At 46.6% G+C, this 16,596-nt stretch overlaps 1 protein-coding gene across 4 annotated transcripts in view; it reads right to left on the minus strand.

Annotated features, from left to right (window-relative positions):
- KIF4A (kinesin family member 4A) overlaps positions 1-16,596 on the minus strand; it is a 41,936-nt gene that overhangs the window by 5,288 nt on the left and 20,052 nt on the right. For all 4 annotated transcript variants that reach the window (XM_038415332.2, XM_038415331.2, XM_043492677.1 and 1 more), the window contains 15 exons: positions 14,601-14,733; positions 13,876-13,934; positions 13,566-13,671; positions 12,723-12,800; positions 12,190-12,375; positions 11,384-11,487; positions 9,194-9,338; positions 8,623-8,733; positions 7,810-7,893; positions 6,619-6,732; positions 5,507-5,662; positions 4,271-4,365; positions 3,638-3,767; positions 1,417-1,587; positions 618-725 (listed from right to left, as the gene is read on the minus strand). In XM_038415332.2, the coding sequence (XP_038271260.1) occupies positions 618-725; positions 1,417-1,587; positions 3,638-3,767; positions 4,271-4,365; positions 5,507-5,662; positions 6,619-6,732; positions 7,810-7,893; positions 8,623-8,733; positions 9,194-9,338; positions 11,384-11,487; positions 12,190-12,375; positions 12,723-12,800; positions 13,566-13,671; positions 13,876-13,934; positions 14,601-14,733 (1,780 nt within the window). The remainder of the gene's footprint in view (positions 1-617; positions 726-1,416; positions 1,588-3,637; positions 3,768-4,270; positions 4,366-5,506; positions 5,663-6,618; positions 6,733-7,809; positions 7,894-8,622; positions 8,734-9,193; positions 9,339-11,383; positions 11,488-12,189; positions 12,376-12,722; positions 12,801-13,565; positions 13,672-13,875; positions 13,935-14,600; positions 14,734-16,596) is intronic.

The following is a 16,596-nucleotide window of genomic DNA, read 5'->3' on the forward strand; positions in this document are numbered from 1 at the left end:
ATGACCTAGGCTAGGAAAGCTCTGCTTCAGTAGCTCGGCCAACTCTCTCCTTCCCTAGCAATTTGCTATACTAAAAATTCTAGTAGCTTTGAGGGAGAGAATAGTGTATTCCACTGCTGTTTGCTACTGTAGGGCCCATCCTGGAGCTGGTGCTTTCAACATTTCCACTGTTGGATTCCCCCCCAAAGGCCCTTCATCACTGAAGGCAGACTGATGCTGCACTCAGCATGGAGCTAACACTATTCCTTTGGTTGGCCCAAGCATGCAGAAAAACAACTTATGTGGGGCTTGTGGAAGCGGAACTGGTCTTTGAGGCAAGTCTGTTGTCACTTAGTTTGCTTCTTTTGAAGGAGCATTTATGAACACAGATTAGAGGCCTAATATTCCAGCCATCTACTAGCAACTACTCCAAACAGTCTAGTCTACAGATGGAGAGCAGCATGAATAATTTCCATTGTTACTCAGCCACTCTGAAGCCCTGCTTCCAATGGCAAGGAGCTGGCATTGCTACAACAGGGGCAATGGGGGGACACCCACATTGAAAATGCTCCTGCACCAGGGGACCACTCCATGAAGAGGGAGCCTGCCACAGCCGAGTCCACCTCCAGCTAATCTACCTGGAACTTGAGCCGCTCAAGTAGCTGTTGCTCATGCTCTGTTAGAGAGTCCTCCAGCTTCTTCTCTGCTGCTTCTTTCTGCTGCAGTTGGCTAAGCAGGTACAGAACCTACAGGCAAATTAACACAGCTTAGATGAAGAGGATGCAGACAGTAACAAAACATGTTTTTAAGGGATAAACCCTTAAGGCATGCCTGGCAGTCTTGACATTCTCAGTAGACCTGGAAGTTTTGGGGCAGCTGAAGAGATGGTGTGGTGGGCAATCTCTAGTAGGCAGACAAGTTGTAGGACACAAGTAAGCTAGTTCTTTGCATCCAAGCATAAAAGAGTAGTCTGGGCCCACTTGAAAACACCACCTTGTGTTCAGATGCAGCAAGTTTGTGCCTTTGAATGGAGCTGAATAAAATGGTTCTCTTTTTACCTCAGTAAGACCATTTAGCACCATTAAAAACTTTAGAAATGGAGGCCAGAAGACAGATGAGGGAGACTTCCTAAGAGGTAATTACATCAGGTCTCCTGCCAGAGGCCAATAAAGCCTCATGAAAATAGGGATTTTAGGTTGGTTGTTTGTTTTTTTTAAAATAAAAGACAGGTTGCAAATTGATTTTAAATTTAACCCTTTTTCTCTTAAGGAAAGAAATACTTGGATCTAGGTACTCTTCTAATACTTGGATCTAGGTACTCTTCTTCCTGGGCAGACCTTTAGGAACCTTTTTGCAGAGCAGCTCCAAGGCATTTGTTTAAAGCCCACAGAAACCAAGCAGTGGTAATCATGGTGCTCCTTCGCCTCTGGGTTTTACCTTTTCCTGATGTTGCTGCTCCTGCATCACCAACTGACTTTGGAGCTCAGCCTCTATCTCTGCCACCTGGTTTCGCTCTTCAAGCAACATTTTCTGCATGTCTGCACAGTTAGCTTTGCTCTGTTCCAGGCTGCTGTGAAGTTTGCTTTCCTCCACTTTGGAGGAAACCAGCTGAAAGACATCAGTAAGAAGACTACTAGAGAAAATGGGTGTCACTCTCCACAGCCTATGAGTGGGACTGGACATCAGCAACAAGGGTGCTGGAGTCAAATTTAGAGCTAGACACACCTGAAAATCATCATCAGGTATCCCCCGCACACACACTTCACTATGGAAACAGACAGAATAGGCAGCACTGACAACAGTTACTAGAATGACTCCACCATCGTCTATTACCTTTGTTTCTGCATTTCAGCATGCCATTGTCTCCCCCACTTCTCAGGTATCTCTTGATCCCACCTACCTCATTTGTCTCCAGTCTTCTTGGACTTGACATCTACTTCTCCTGCCTTGAGTTTCTAACTCTCTCCTTTATCCTCTACAAGACTGGTTTCCTCCCCCTCCCTCCACTCCATCTATGCTTCCGTTATGAGTGGCCTTTCCTTGGCTGAATCTCTAAGTCTCTTCTGTTATCCTTCAAAGTTACCCACCACACAGAAAGACAATTACTCCCTATCCTGACATTTATAGACTGTGCTTTTCATTGCTGACTACTCCTTCAGGGATGCTTTTTATGCTGCTTTCCCCTCCTCCCTTGCACTCAGGGTACTCCCAGAGATTTGTCCTCTGCCCTCACTGCCCCTGGGCAAACTCATTTGCTCACAAAGATCTGATTAGTGTCTCCAGGCCAATGCCTCCAGATTTACTTTAATTTTTTTGTGGATTTTTTTTTTTTTATTTTAAACCTTTCCTCCTGGGAGTCTCAATGCCAACTCAAAGCCATCTTCCTCACCTCCCAACCATAGACATTGCTAGTAAATTCCTGTTTCTCCACAACCCATGCTTCCAGTTTCTGGAAGTCCCAATCAGCCTTTAATTGTATCATACCTTTACTAATGCAACTTGCTCCTTTCTGGCTTTCTTTGCACACATCCCCCCTCACTCTTAACCTTCCAAAACTCTGCAGCAGAAAGTCACATGCCTCATTTGTAGCTATGACCAAGTTCAGCTCTTCCCTGATCATCATAGGCTCCCCCATACCTCCTGTGTCAAATTCAAGTTCTTCCTTTTCAAGGATGGTGTCTCTCCTCCCAACCCATTTGTCATGGATGCATCCTGTGTGTGTCTTTTCCCCCACACTTGCCTCCATGCTACTCCCCAGGTCAGGAATCGCATTCTTACCCCATCCAGCATGCCTCTTCCCTCTCTTTATCCTCCCTGCCCATATAACCCACTTCAAGGAGACCAACTATTGTTTTAAAAGGTTAAGACCATCTATGTAACCTTGAAATTAATGCACTATTCACCCAATCATCATCATGATCTTTTTATGACCCTTATCCAGGGGTGAAAGTCAGTCTAGAAACTTACCAGAACAGGGCTGGGCTGGGGCCAGCTCTGGCCCCTGGAAGGGGTGGGGCCTTGGGCAGAAGAGGCGGGGCTGTGGGAGGTCAGAGCCAGCCCTGGCCCACCCTGTACCTGCAAGTGCCTCATTCCCCCTCCCCGGGGTAACAGCGGCAGCCAGGGGCTCTGGCAGCAGTTTAAAGGGTCCTGGGCAGCAGCGGCAGCCAGAGCCCTGGGCCCTTTAAATCGTCCCTGGAGCCTGCCAGAGCCCTGGGGAAGCGGCAGCGGGGCTCCGGGATGATTCAAAGGACCTAGGGCTCAGCTACCGCCCTGGGCCCTTTAAATCGCTGCCCCAGCCCCGCCGCCACTACTCGAGGGCTCCGGCAGCGGGGCTCTGGCAGCAGTTTAAAGGGCCGGGGGCTCCAGCTGCTGCTGGGAGCCACAAGCCCTTTAAATTGCACCTGGGGAAGCTGATCCACCCCGGTACAGCGCACCGGCTCTTGCCAGTACGCCGTACCGGGGCATACTGGCTTACTTTCACCTCTGCCCTTGTCACAGCCCCTTCCTGTCATGTATCACCACATTTGTCACTTCCTTCTATTCTTGTCTAACCTGAGATTATGAGCTCTTTGAGGCAGACATGTCTATGGTTATAGCTAATAAATACAGTGTAGCAATCCCAAACAGATGGGTGTGCCACAATGCAGAAAGAATTTACCTCTCCAATCAGGTATTTCAGGGCACATTTTGCCTCTAGAATAGTTGCAATAGTTTCCCAGCGTTGCTTCACCCGGTCTCCATTGTCGGCATCCAATAGCTTCTGCTGCAGATCTGCTATCTGGGCACTCCTTTGGAAACAAACACACATTTGAGCTCAAGGAAAAGAATCTGGAGTAGTTCTTGGATAACACTAATGTCATATTCCCAAAACATTACACTATGGAAAGCAGCTTCAGTTAGTTAAAACTTGATTGTTTGCACAATGGTGCGGTCTGCTGCAAAGCTGCATTGGTGGGTCAGCTGGAAATTCATTCTCCTGAATCTGTACCAAGCCATTGCTTCAGCATCATGCAAGTAGGTGCTGTGCTACCATCTTTCAGATAAGCAAAAATGGACATACATCTCTTTTGCATAAATAGTGTTCATAGCCCCAGTATCTTGGAAATTCTCACTGGAGAGCTATATTCTGCCTGAAACTACACAGAATAGGTCAGTTGTGTTTCCTATTCTTTAGCCATTCTGTGAGACCTGGGAAAAGTACAATGGTGAACGTGTAAGATACCTTGAGATGATGGTGCTATAGAAATGAGAGCTAGTTCTGCCTGCTAGAAGCTTCATGACACTCCCTTACCTGAGCTCCATCTCTGTTTCCAGGCTTTCTATCTGCTTTGTGATGGAATGGTCTATTTCTGAAGCCTGCACATCTGCGATCGAGTATGTACGTCTCTGAAGAGAATTGCAGCAAGACACAATACGAAATAAATTGAGGTTGGAGAGGCAGGTGGAGAGTAAGAACAACCTAGTGCTTGAGCAGGGGTGGGTAAGCCACGGGTCACATCCAGACCGTCGGACCTTTTAATCTGGTCCTAGAGCTCCAGCCAGGGCATGGGGTTGTGGGCTTTCTGCACCGCCCCCGGAAGTAGTGGCATGCCCCAACTCCGGCTCCTACGCGTAGGGGCAGCAAGGGGCACCACACATTGCCCCTGCCCCAAGCGTCACAGGGGCCATGCTGCTGCTTCCAGTACCTACTGTTAGGGCAGCGCACAGAGCAGCCTGGCCACGGTTCTGGGTAGGAGCCGGAGGGGGGACATGCTGCTGCTTCCAGTAGCTGCTAAAGGTAAGCGCCGCCGGAGCCTGCACCCTGAGCTTCTTCCTCCTGCCCCAACCCCAGCCCTGATCCCCCTCCCACACCCCCATCGCTGCATGGAGCATCCTCCTGCACCCCAAGCCTCTCTCTTCAGTCCCACCCCAGAGGCTGCACCCCTAACTGGAACGATCCCCCTCCTCCTGGCCAGCCTGGAGCCCCTTCCCACACCCTGAACTCCTCATTTCTGCCCCCACCCCAGCCAGAACCCTCACCCCCTCCTGCACCCCAACCCCCAATTTCGTGAGCTTTCACGGTCCGCCATGCAATTTCTATACCCAGATGTGGCCTACAGGCCAAAAAATTTCCCCACCCCTGTGCTTGAGTCTGAGCTTTAGTTTAGACACTCAACACTTAAGATAGGGGTTGTATTACCAGGAAAGATGTTTATAAATAGTTCCTCAGCTGAAACTTGACCCTCCTTCTCAATTGAAGAAGGGGTTGTACACAAAACCTTTGATAGGGCAGAGGCCCATTCTCATGACATTGATGCCAGACTAATTGCTTTAGGGAATAGAACCATAAAGAACCAGATCCCCCGCTACCTCTTGTGCTACAACCACTTCTTCATCACTATTCCTTTCGTCAGCCAGAGGGGCTGTGGAAACATTCATCTTCGCTTCATAGGAGTTCACAGGCCCAGAATGGAGAAAACAAGTGTAGCAGTAAGAGGACGGAGAGTGAGTGTAGCTCTCAGCTATTGTTTCCCTGTGTGTCATTCACCCTGAGTTTTGGAGGTGGAGTCTCCCCAGCTTCCCTCTTTTCTCTAAGCTGCAGGAGTTCCTGGGCCAAGATTTTTCTATCCTCCAGAAGGTCAGAGAGGTGGCGCCGGGCCTCTTCAGTACTAACCAGAACCTCCACTTCATTTGCAAGCCAGCTCTGGAGAAAGACAGGACAGAGATAATAAACCACGGGTGGGCAAACTACAACCCACAGGCTGCATACGGCCTGCCAGCCGTTTTAATCCAGCCCTTGAGCTCCCACTGTGCCCCCTCTGGTTCCTACGCATAAGGGCAGCCAGGGGGCTCTGCTCCACACATTGTCCCCACCCCAAGAGCTGCCACTGCAGCTCCCACTGGCAGGGAACCATGGCCATTGGGAGCAGCAGGGGCAGCACCTGCGAACAGGGCAGTGTGCAGCAGAGCTGCCTGGCCGCACCTCCCCATAGGAGCTGGAGGGGGGACATGCCACTGCTTCTGGGAGCTGCTTGACGTAAGTGCCACCCAGACCCTGCACCCCTGAGCCACCCCCACACACCCCAAACCCCTGCCCTCCCTCTGAACCCCTTGGTCCCAGACCAGAGCACCCTCCTACACCCCAAAACCCTCACCGCTAGTCCCACCCAAGAGCCTGCACCCACAGCTGGAGCTCTCACTCCCCTTAGCCCCCCCAGCACCCACTCTGCCCCAGCCCCCTCCCACACACTCATCTCCTCATTTCTGGCCCCAACCGGAGCCCACACCCCCAGCCAGATCCCTCACCCCCTCCCACATTCCAACCCCAATTTCGTGAGCATTCATGGCCCACCATACAATTTTTATACCCAGATGTGGCCCTTGGGCCAAAAAGTTTGCCCACCCCTGTAATCAACTCTACTGGACATCGCAACAGTGGGACTTTGGTCACCCACGTCCTCCTCTGAACTCTTCCATATCTAGGGACAAATAAACTAGGTTGCCTCTATTTACTCCTAAAAAGGACAGGAAATTCCATGGCCCTCCCTGTTCTCCACCCATCAAACCCAGCCTCCATCTGTGAGCTAGTCAGGCAACCTTTGTGCTAGCTCATTATTCAAAGGGATGCATCGGGCAGTGCACCACCATGCTGATACCCACTTTTACTCGAGTAGCAGCTCCTTCCATTCCTCGGTTTTGGCTTTCTTTCCGTTTATCCACTACTTCACGCTGTTTCTGTAGAGCATCTTTCAGGCGCTTGTTAGCAGCTGCTGCCTGCAAAAAATTCCAACCACACGTACAATCATTTCCCCTCCCTGCATCCCTAGCACAGTGGAAACTGTTGAGTTGCTTAGCTTAATTTGATTCACAGCTCTGGGTGCAGGACTCCATGCTGCTGAAAGTCAGTCAGGAAGCATCTGCACGATGACATCTGCACAAAAACACTGCTGCTTTTAGCTTTAGCTGTGGAATAGTAGATCTACATTTATAAGAATCCGTTCTTCCTTCACTGAGCACTTGTAAAGCTAATACAGATGGGACGTCACGGCGCACAGGGCAGTATTAAGCATGAATAATACTGTGGAATAATATAGCTGCCTGATCTGCTTTTGGAATTATTGAATGTCAATAGCCTTTGGAGGAGAATACCTCTTAACTAGGGTCTTAGACATATTACAAGCCTCTTGGTTTACCTTTAGAATGCATTTTTATTATTAAGTCTATATGGTAGGTACATTATTTCCTGTGATTCTGCAGCCAAGTTGTCTCCAGAATACACCCACTGCAGTTGTGTACTAGAACCGAAGCTCTCATTTTAAAAGCATTTTTGTGTCAAAACATTTCTGCTTCTAGGCCTTATAGTTGAAGAAAACCTTCAAGAAGTGGACCCAGAGAAAACTGATGCAGTGCTGTCTTCTCACATCTGCAAACAGCCTGAGACAAGCTCTGCACAGTGTTAACTTCCCCCACTCACGTCAATGAGAAGTCTGAAGCCTAATGTCAACACTTTAAACATTAGCGATCTCATTGGTGATCATTTTAGCAGATCCAGCTAGTGTGCTTATCCATCATTGTTAGAACAGGTGGTAAAATCTAGGGCAGGCAGTGCAATCAAGAGTTACTGGGTTTGGGAAGGAAACAGTGAGAATTAAGAGGCAGAGTCCCAAATTTTTCAAGGGGGAGAGAAAAAAAAAAGTCACAATGCATCCCCTCTGAACTGATATCTTCAATTCATCTCTAAACCCCCAAACTGTTCCCCAGAATATCAAGAGTTCCATTTGTCCCCTGCCAAAACTCCAGTCACGTCTTCCAGACCTTGGGGGACTGATCTAGCAGATGCTGGCTCCTTACCTCTTCTGTTTTGCGCCTGAGGATATTGGCTTGATTCTGGAAGTCTCGTTCTAGTTTAAGCAGCTCATACTGCCTCTTGCGATCCTGGAGAGAGAAAAACTAGGCAAGTCAAAAAGTTGCAGGTCATATAAAGACATGTTTTACAGTGCACTTGTTTAGTCCATGACACAGACATCCTATATGCTCTATGACAGAAACACTGATCACTGTAAGCTTGAGCTGACTTAAAATTCAGGTGGCCCTTGTTGCTCTAGAATATGGTCTCCTACATCCTCTGGGGCTAGAACTGTTCTGCTCACATCATCTTGAGACAAGGACACTTGAGTTTTCAAGAGGCACAGAAACCCTATTAGGCCTGAATGCCACAACCTGATTTGATTAAGTTAACTGCTGTAATAGTAACACTTAACTATTTGCTCATGTAGTGTATTCTCTATATACCCTTGAAAGGGCAGAGGCCTCCTACTTCTATTTTGTGGTAAAGCTACCCCTAGGTACTAACGCAGTGGTATTTTTTCCTTCTGATTTAGATCGGAGTTGTGAACACTCTGCTGGCAGATCAAGGAACCTCAGACATAAACCAATTGTCAATCTGCCCATGACGTATAACTGGTGAAAGTTGGCAGCCTGCCACTCAGGCATATATGGAACAAGAGGCTTTTTGACCTATTGGTTTGTTATTCTCAAGTCACTGTAGAGATGTTATGTTTTCAGATGTTTATTTGTAAGTGGAGCAGAGTTTCACAGCCAACCCCTTAGGTAAGTTAACTCATGGCCAGCAGTGACTGTCCAGGCGATTAATGGCTCACTTACCCGTTCTTTCAACTGGATCACTTCCTTGTCCTTCTGCTGCTTCCACTGTCTAAATTTCTCAGCATCCTCTTTCATTTGGCGCATCAGCTGTACCCGCTGATTTTTCATTTCCTGCAGCAGGAAGTTACTCAAATACTTACACTTTGGATAGTTTTTCCAAGTACTCTTGACAAGAGGACATTACAAAACTTTGCCCACCCGCAGCACCAGCCTTTTGAGGATGTCAGTGCTTGAGACTAATGATTTCATCCTCTTAACCCCCACTTAAAGGGGTAGGGAAACATCTTGATTTTACACACATGGAAACCAAGTTAAAACAAAGTCAAGTGACTTGCCCAAGGCTTGGACTGAATGAGTAGTATAGCCAGATTTGACTCCCAGGCCTATACTTGTACGACAAGAGCCTCCTATCCACTCCATCATTAGCAACGCTAGTCACATAACTACAATTAAAGGAGTCTTGTCATACACAGGGTGATGCCAACCCAATAAAATGGAAGTTTTCACTATCTTCTGGCTGAAGTTGCTCCATTAAATGAGCTCAGAGGCTGCATATGGCAGTGTTAGTTACCCGAATCTCCTGGTTCAGTTTGGAGACTGTGCGCTCTGTAGATTCTTTCAGCTTCAAGAGTTTTGACTGTTCATTCAATTTCTTCTTTAGCTCATTCATTTGCCCTTCCAACTCCTGGAGTCTTTTCCTGCGGCGTTCACTCAGCCTGCAAAGAATCACCCTATAAATATATGCCTAGTAGAGCTATTCTCCAGGAATAGACTCGCCTTCTCCTTACTGTGAAAACAGACCCAGAATTGCTGTCCCTCACTCACCCCAGGACCTGACCATTGTATAAAGCAGAGTTTAGAAACTCTGGCTGTGCTTCTCAGCAACTCATTCAATCCAAAGGGAAGGTTGGAAGGGAGATGCACACTAGAAATCTATTTCCCAGGATGTAAGTAGAATGGTTGATCCTGGACAAGCCAAGAACATCTCCGCTACAAGATCAGTTCCCTTCAGGTGAATGAGAGCCAACTGCATTGCAAACATACCTTAAAACTCCCAAAAAGAGATGGACAGCAGCTAATCCCAGAGCCCAGGTTAAATGACTCAAGCTTGCAGGTTCACACAATGGAGCTAAAAACAACAACGAAGACATTCGGGCTAGGACTGAAGCCCAGGCTCGGAGACCCTCCTTCGTCACCTGTTTTCAGAGCCTGGACTCCAGTCCAAGCCCAAATGTCTTCACTGCTATTTTTAGCTCCATAATGCAAGCCCGATTCATTGGATCCAGGCTCCGAATCTTGCTGCTGCAGGGTTTGGGTTTTTTTGTTTGTTTTTTGCAGTGTAGATAGACATACCCATAGAGTCTGGAACTGGAATACGGTACATTCCCACTTAACTAGAATTTTTCAGATAAAGGAAATTCTAGTTATCTGAATCCACAGTGCATCCCCCAAGTAGCCCACTAATAACTTCTCAATTAACCTCTTCAGGCTAAACTAATATTCAGCAAGGAGTATAATTCATGCTATACCAGTGCAACAATATATCCACTCACAATCTGGTTCCATGGCTGCAGCATTGTGCCCAGTTCAAAAGTGCAGCCTGTAACTAGTTGTATCCATAGCAGCCTCTGTAGTCAGCCCTCCTCTCCCATCATGGAGCCCTGCAGCCCAGGACAAAACCCCTGCCAGTGACCATCAATGCAGGAATTTCACAGGCACTGGAATCACTGAGGGGCTGTGTCCAGCCATAGCCCAGGGCAGGCAACATATGAAGGAGGGGCTGACGCACAGAGCTCATTGGCTCATAGCCCGGAACGACAACAGTGGCCAATTGAGCAAAGCAGCTCCCCAGAGCATCTTCAGCCTGCAACTCCCACTGTATTCAGAGCTTTGCCTCCCAGCCCGAAGCTAGAGCCCAGATCAAAAATAGTACTTCTGTTTAACTGAATGCCTGGTTATCCAAAAGTTTCAGCTGTTCCCCAAACCATTTGGAAAAACAGGAGTAAACTCTAAATAGATTTAATCAGCAGACAGCAAAGCGCTTTAAAGATAAATAAGACTGACAAGTCCTTCCCAACAAATCAAATCAAGTATGCATTATTCTTGTTTTATTGATGGGTAACTGAGGCAGGGAGAGAACTACACAACATCAGAGTCTGTAGCAGGGCTAAGAGTAATGCTTTGGCTCCCTGTTCTGGGCATTAAGTCTCAAGGGCCTCCCCTTCCTCATCTCAACTCCTAGCAGGATGCACTAGGTCAGAATAGATTCTCTACAAGAGAAACTGAAAATTTACTCATTCAGAGTTGAGGATATTCCCCCCCCCACCTCACACTTTATGCCAGTCTGTAAGGTAAAAACATGATACAGTAGGCACCTTCCTACCCATGAACCCTTCCACAGCCTAAAAATATACTCATTGTCTCAATGAAATAGTTAAGGTTTGAGAAGCGATTCCCCAGAGCCCTCATGACCTGTCAGGGGTGTGAATTCAATTCCCTAGCTTGGTTCATTGTGTAGTGTGGTAATAAAAACTACACCCAGCACCTGAAGTGTGCAGATTTATCAAATGGGACATAGTCATGGAGGAGACAAGCCCATTCATTGCAACACAGTTTGGAATTTAGGATTTTATGTTTTATTTCAGTAGTCAGTATGTGCTGCAATGGCCAGTAGGGCTTTACTTGCCAGGCCAAGTGCCACTGATTGGTTCCAGTAGATGCTCATTTCTCTCATCTACTTGGCCTTTCTAGCCAGCCTTACTTTGCTTGGTTAACATCCTTCTTTGCAGTGTGAAGTGCAAGGATCAGTTCTTCCTTCTCTTTTTGCAGGCTGCTGACCTCCGACTCCAAGCCCTTGATATTAGTCTAGAAAGGAGACAGGAGCAGAGAGATTTCAAGTCTTGAAATCCCAATGGCTAGGGACAAGGCTAGATAAGGTCTTGGGGAACCATGTTTCCCTTCAATAGGATGGACAACTGCACTATTGTCGGAGGAATCAGAAGACTTCTCCATGCAGCAGCTGTAAGAGCCAGATCAATATACTCCTGCAGTTAGCCTTTAGTCTGGCAGTCATGTTTTGATCAATAAGTCAGGTGGGTTCAAAAATGATGGATTCCAGCACTTATAGGAGAGGAAGCCAGTTCAATGGCAGCAGTGGCCGAGTTCCATGGAGGCTAAGCAGTGCAACAGCAGAAGAGCAATTCCGAGGGGTGAGTTGGAAGACTGGGACTACATGGAACAGTCAGTAGCCAGTGTCCTGATCAGAAGCAGCAAGGACTGGCTGCTTAGAACGACGTGCAGCCATTTAGGCACTGCCATTTAGGCCACCTGTGGGCACCTACAGCTAGATGACTACCATTCCAGAGATGGCCGAGTCCTGTGACAGAGGCTCTCTCATACCACACCTCAAGACATATGGAGTTCTTACTATGAGAACCACCAAGGGAATGCTCATGTTCTGATTAATCCCTTCCCCCACTAGCATTACAAAACATGCACCTATGGGATGAAGAAGAGGACAACACTGGACAGATATTTCCATGGGCCTTCCTGGAAAGGAGCATTTACCTGGTATTGGGACTGTATTGGCTCCAGCTGGCTGTCATTCTGGGTCATTTTCTTGGCCAAGGCCTCTTTCAGAGCCAGGGCTTTATTTAATTCTATCAATGCTTTGGACATCTCTGCCTGGCGGAGGGCATGCTGGGTGGTGAAAGTATCTGGGGATCTCTTGCTGTCCTGGCTGGTTTCTGCTTGCTGGAATATAGACACAATTATTAGCCAGAAGAAACGAATTCCAAGGAGCTCCTCAGTGCTTGCATTGGCAGTTTGAGCATAGTTAGCAGAACAGTTGAATACTACTGAAGTAAGCAGCAGTTTTGTTTAAAAAAAAAAAAAAAACACAACAAAACATACCTTTATAATTTTAAGAAGGAGAAAATAAAAAAAACAGGAAAGGATACAGTAAAGGAGGAAGGATGGATGGTAGGAACTATAAAATACTGAACATATGGGATTAGGGAACGGGAAAGATGCAGTTACTGAGTGAATGAGAATATTTACATAGTCAAAATCTGCAGTATATCAGACCCCCCACTACTTACGGCGTCAGATTCTTGCTCAGAGTTTGCCATCTCAGCAACAGCTTCCATGGATGCTGCCACGTAGGCAGGACTTTCATCCTGTGTAGAACAAACAGAGCACTTTAAACGTACAGCAGTGAGAAGTGAAGTGAAGTGCAGTTAACAAGGTCTCCTTGCTGTCCATTTAGAGCAGCAAAGGCTTCTCTACACTCTCCTCTGATCTGGAAAAAACTCTCCTCTCTAGGAAGAGAAGGCCACTGGCATCCCATTTTAACAGCAGCAGTGAACACCTCTTTTGAACGCAGTCTCAATTGACTAGGCAAAGTTACTCCCTATCAGACATTTCCTGCACTGCACAGAATCGGCAGCCAGTTCCTTACGGGTGGTTGGAGCTTTGAGGGACATCTAGGAAGGGGAACATGAAGAATCATATATTAGACAAGGACATGGACATTTTCAAACAATTCCAGCTCCCTCCAATAGAGCTGTTTACTAGAAATACAGAAGCTAAAACCCTGAGCTTCCAAGAGTTGTTTTTGCACCCTGCATTACCCAGTCTTTGGGCTGTAAATTTGTGCAATAGTCTCACTTCACAGCATTCTTCTGAAGATATTCATTTACTCTGGAGCGAGCAGCTATCTGAGCATAAACTGGTCATTTTGTGGCTTTGAAGTTTCAACAGGAAGTCTATATTAAAGTAACTTGCCAAGAGCCATTTAACAGCCACACACCTGTGCAAAGGGCTTATTTAGCAGGGCTTTAAAGAAACCACTACCTAGCAGACTGGCACCATACCACTGAGTTCATCTCAGTAGGAAGTTCATTTGGTACAGGGATCTACCCATTCCCTAGGTCAGTTCTTACCTGCAACTGGACTATCACTTGCTGGAGATCACGAATCACTTCTATGTTCTCTTTGAGCTCCTGATCCTCCAGAGTTTCTACCAGCTTCTGCAGATCAAGTTTGCACCTAAAAAATTCAGACATGCAACTGAGTCCACGGGTATTGCTTGGCAATTGCATGACTGACTGCTCAATAGATAGGGTATTGCCAATATACTGCTCACTCTCCCTGCATACAGATGGACTTCGGAATAACAAATGCAGAGCCAATCAATTAAATGAACAGTGTTGCAGGGCACTTCTGCAGCACATGAAACTGGATGGGACTTACGCAGCATGCTGCCGGAGTTCCTCTAGTTTGGCATTCATCTTATCATTTTCTTGTTCTGTCTAAGAAAAGAAAACTCAATTAGATACTGAATTATAGAAGAAGAAGCAGGAAACAGCTATCTTCTTTGTAGCAATAGCTGCTTCATCATTCTACTGTTAAGATGACTCGCATTGTGATTCAGTACAGGTTTCTGCACAATCAGGGGAAGGTTAGTTCCCTTTAATTTAAAGTAAGTCTGGACTTTTCTCCAAAACCAAGAAAAGAGCAGGTATTAGGAGCTTTTGGGAGAAGTTGGCATGCAAGACACATTTTGACTCATTTAACCCTGGAATCACGAAGTTTGGCAGTACAACCACTGCGGGCAAATGGACTCCAAATGGTCAAGACACACAGAGCCACAGTGATTGATGGGAGAACTTGGGAAATAGAACAGTTGGTATTCAGTGTTGTATTCCTGTGGGTAATGCATTTTCAGAGCAAAGTGCAATGTATTCCAATTCTAGTACATGAGAGTCAAAACCTGCAGGCTTCAGAACCAGATGCATTCTGTAGCCTAACATCATATTGCTACTGGACATTTAATATGTTCCCTACAAATTCAGCTTTAGTCCTCCAGAGTCAGATGCTCCTGAATAGCATTAGAACACTGTTAGTGGTCAATTTCCAACAGGTAGGAAACAGTAGTGAAGAGCTTTTAGCTACACACATAGAATTTTGAGCCTTACCAGAAGGATTCTCTCCAACATCTGGGCTGTCTGACCAGCTGCCTCACTCAGACCTCGGCTCAACTTTTCATTTTCCTCCATCAGGGACTGGTTCTTCTCCATGAGGGACTGCAGATTCTCTGATGGCTTCATACTAATTGAGACAAGTGTTTATTATTTTAATGCCAATGAAGTGTTTACCGTTACAGACTGACAAAATACTGAATGAACTTTATTGAATTAAGTTAAACCTTATTGAATTTGGGTTAATACCTGTGGGATAATACCTGTTAATACCTGTGGGATAAACATTTTCATTTCCTATACAGTGTATGTAGTATTGTGAGATTTTATGGAACTTCTTTAGCAAGACGACAAAGATTACTGCAATCTTCGGAAGGTATGAGGAAGTTCAAAGGTCTTTTTGGAACAATACGTTTGAAATGGATTTCCTTAGGAAGTACCTTGGGGTGAAAGGAATGCAAGTTCTACCCCTCTAGATCCAACCTTCAAAGACACGCTTTGGAGAGGAGAGGAGAGAGAGAGAGACTCGTATTCTAATTGCCGACTTCTGGAAACTCCAGCTCAAAAACTCCTGGAACTGTATAAAAGAGTGGCCATTAAACTTGTCATGAGGGTACTTGTTCTCAGCTGAAGCAGTTATGAACCAGCAACTATAAGGAAGCCCCAGGGGAGTGTTGGAAGACTTTTCTTGCCACAATACATTAGGCCTACTCTACACAACACGGTTAGGTTGACACAAAGCAGTTTATGTCAACCTAACTATGCATGTACCTATACTTACAATCAGTCTCCCACCACTGTAAGCACCCCGTTACGCCAACATAGTAACATCAGCTCCCTGAGCAGCATAGAGCCACAATCAGTGTGTTTATGTTGACACAGTGCGAGTGTAGACACTGCATTATTTATGTTGACACTAACTGTCCTCCAGAGCTGTCCCACAATGCTCCACACTGACTGTGTTAGTCAGCATTGCAAACTCCAGTGCCCAGGCGTCACAGAGATCTGCAAGTCCCTAATCCCCTTTAAAGCCCTGCAAATTGTTGAAATTCCTTTTCCTGGCTACTAGACTTGGCGATCATAACTAGCAGCTCTTCATTGTCGAGTGCAACTTTCCAGCTGACTACATGCTCCAGATGCACTCATGCCTGGAGTAGACAGGAGATATTGGATATCCTGGGCCTGCAGGAAGAGGAGGCTGTGCAGGCACAGTTGTGGACCAGCTGTAAAATGTTGACACTATGAACAAATTGCTCAGGGGATGCAGGAGAAGAGGTATGACAAGCACCAGCAGCAGTACTGTGGGAGAAGCAAAGGAGTAGTGGCAGGCGTACCAGAAGACCAGGGAGGCCAATGATCAAACTGGGTGCCAAGCCACACAGACCTGCTGCTTTTATGAAAAGCTGCATACCATATTGATGGAGACACCACCACCTCTCCCACAGCACCGGGGATACCTCTGAGGGCCCCGAGTCACAAGTCCCTGCCATGAACAGTGGAGGTAGTGGATGAACAGGCATATGGGAGACAGGGGACCAGGGAATCCAGCTACGCAGCAAGCCAGGACCTGGATTTGTTTGTTTTGACTCCACCACAGTCAAACACAGGCAAGCCTGATACAGGGAAAGGAACCATTATTTTCAATTACAAGGCTGGCACTTTCAAAGTTGCAAGACACGGTCTTTTCATTAATTTATTCATACAACCAAAAGAGGTAGAATTGCTATCTGCTTTTCATTCCCCTCCAGGATTATGTGGGGGCATGCACAGTAGTGTATGTACACAGGGATGTCCCTTGAATCCTCCTGAGATCACAATGATACTCTCATGAGAGTACTCTGCCAAAAATTTCTAGGGAGAGCTGCCTTATTTCTTCCTCCACAATAGGACAGGACACTTTCCCATGCCACTCAGCGATAACTTCAGCAGACACTACTGCAATACACAGACTAGCAGCATCTGGGCCTGGGTTGCTTCAGAACATAAGCCATGT

The sequence above is a fragment of the Dermochelys coriacea genome, chromosome 9 (genome assembly GCF_009764565.3).
Source record: "Dermochelys coriacea isolate rDerCor1 chromosome 9, rDerCor1.pri.v4, whole genome shotgun sequence".
NCBI classification, from domain to species: Eukaryota; Metazoa; Chordata; order Testudines; family Dermochelyidae; genus Dermochelys; species Dermochelys coriacea.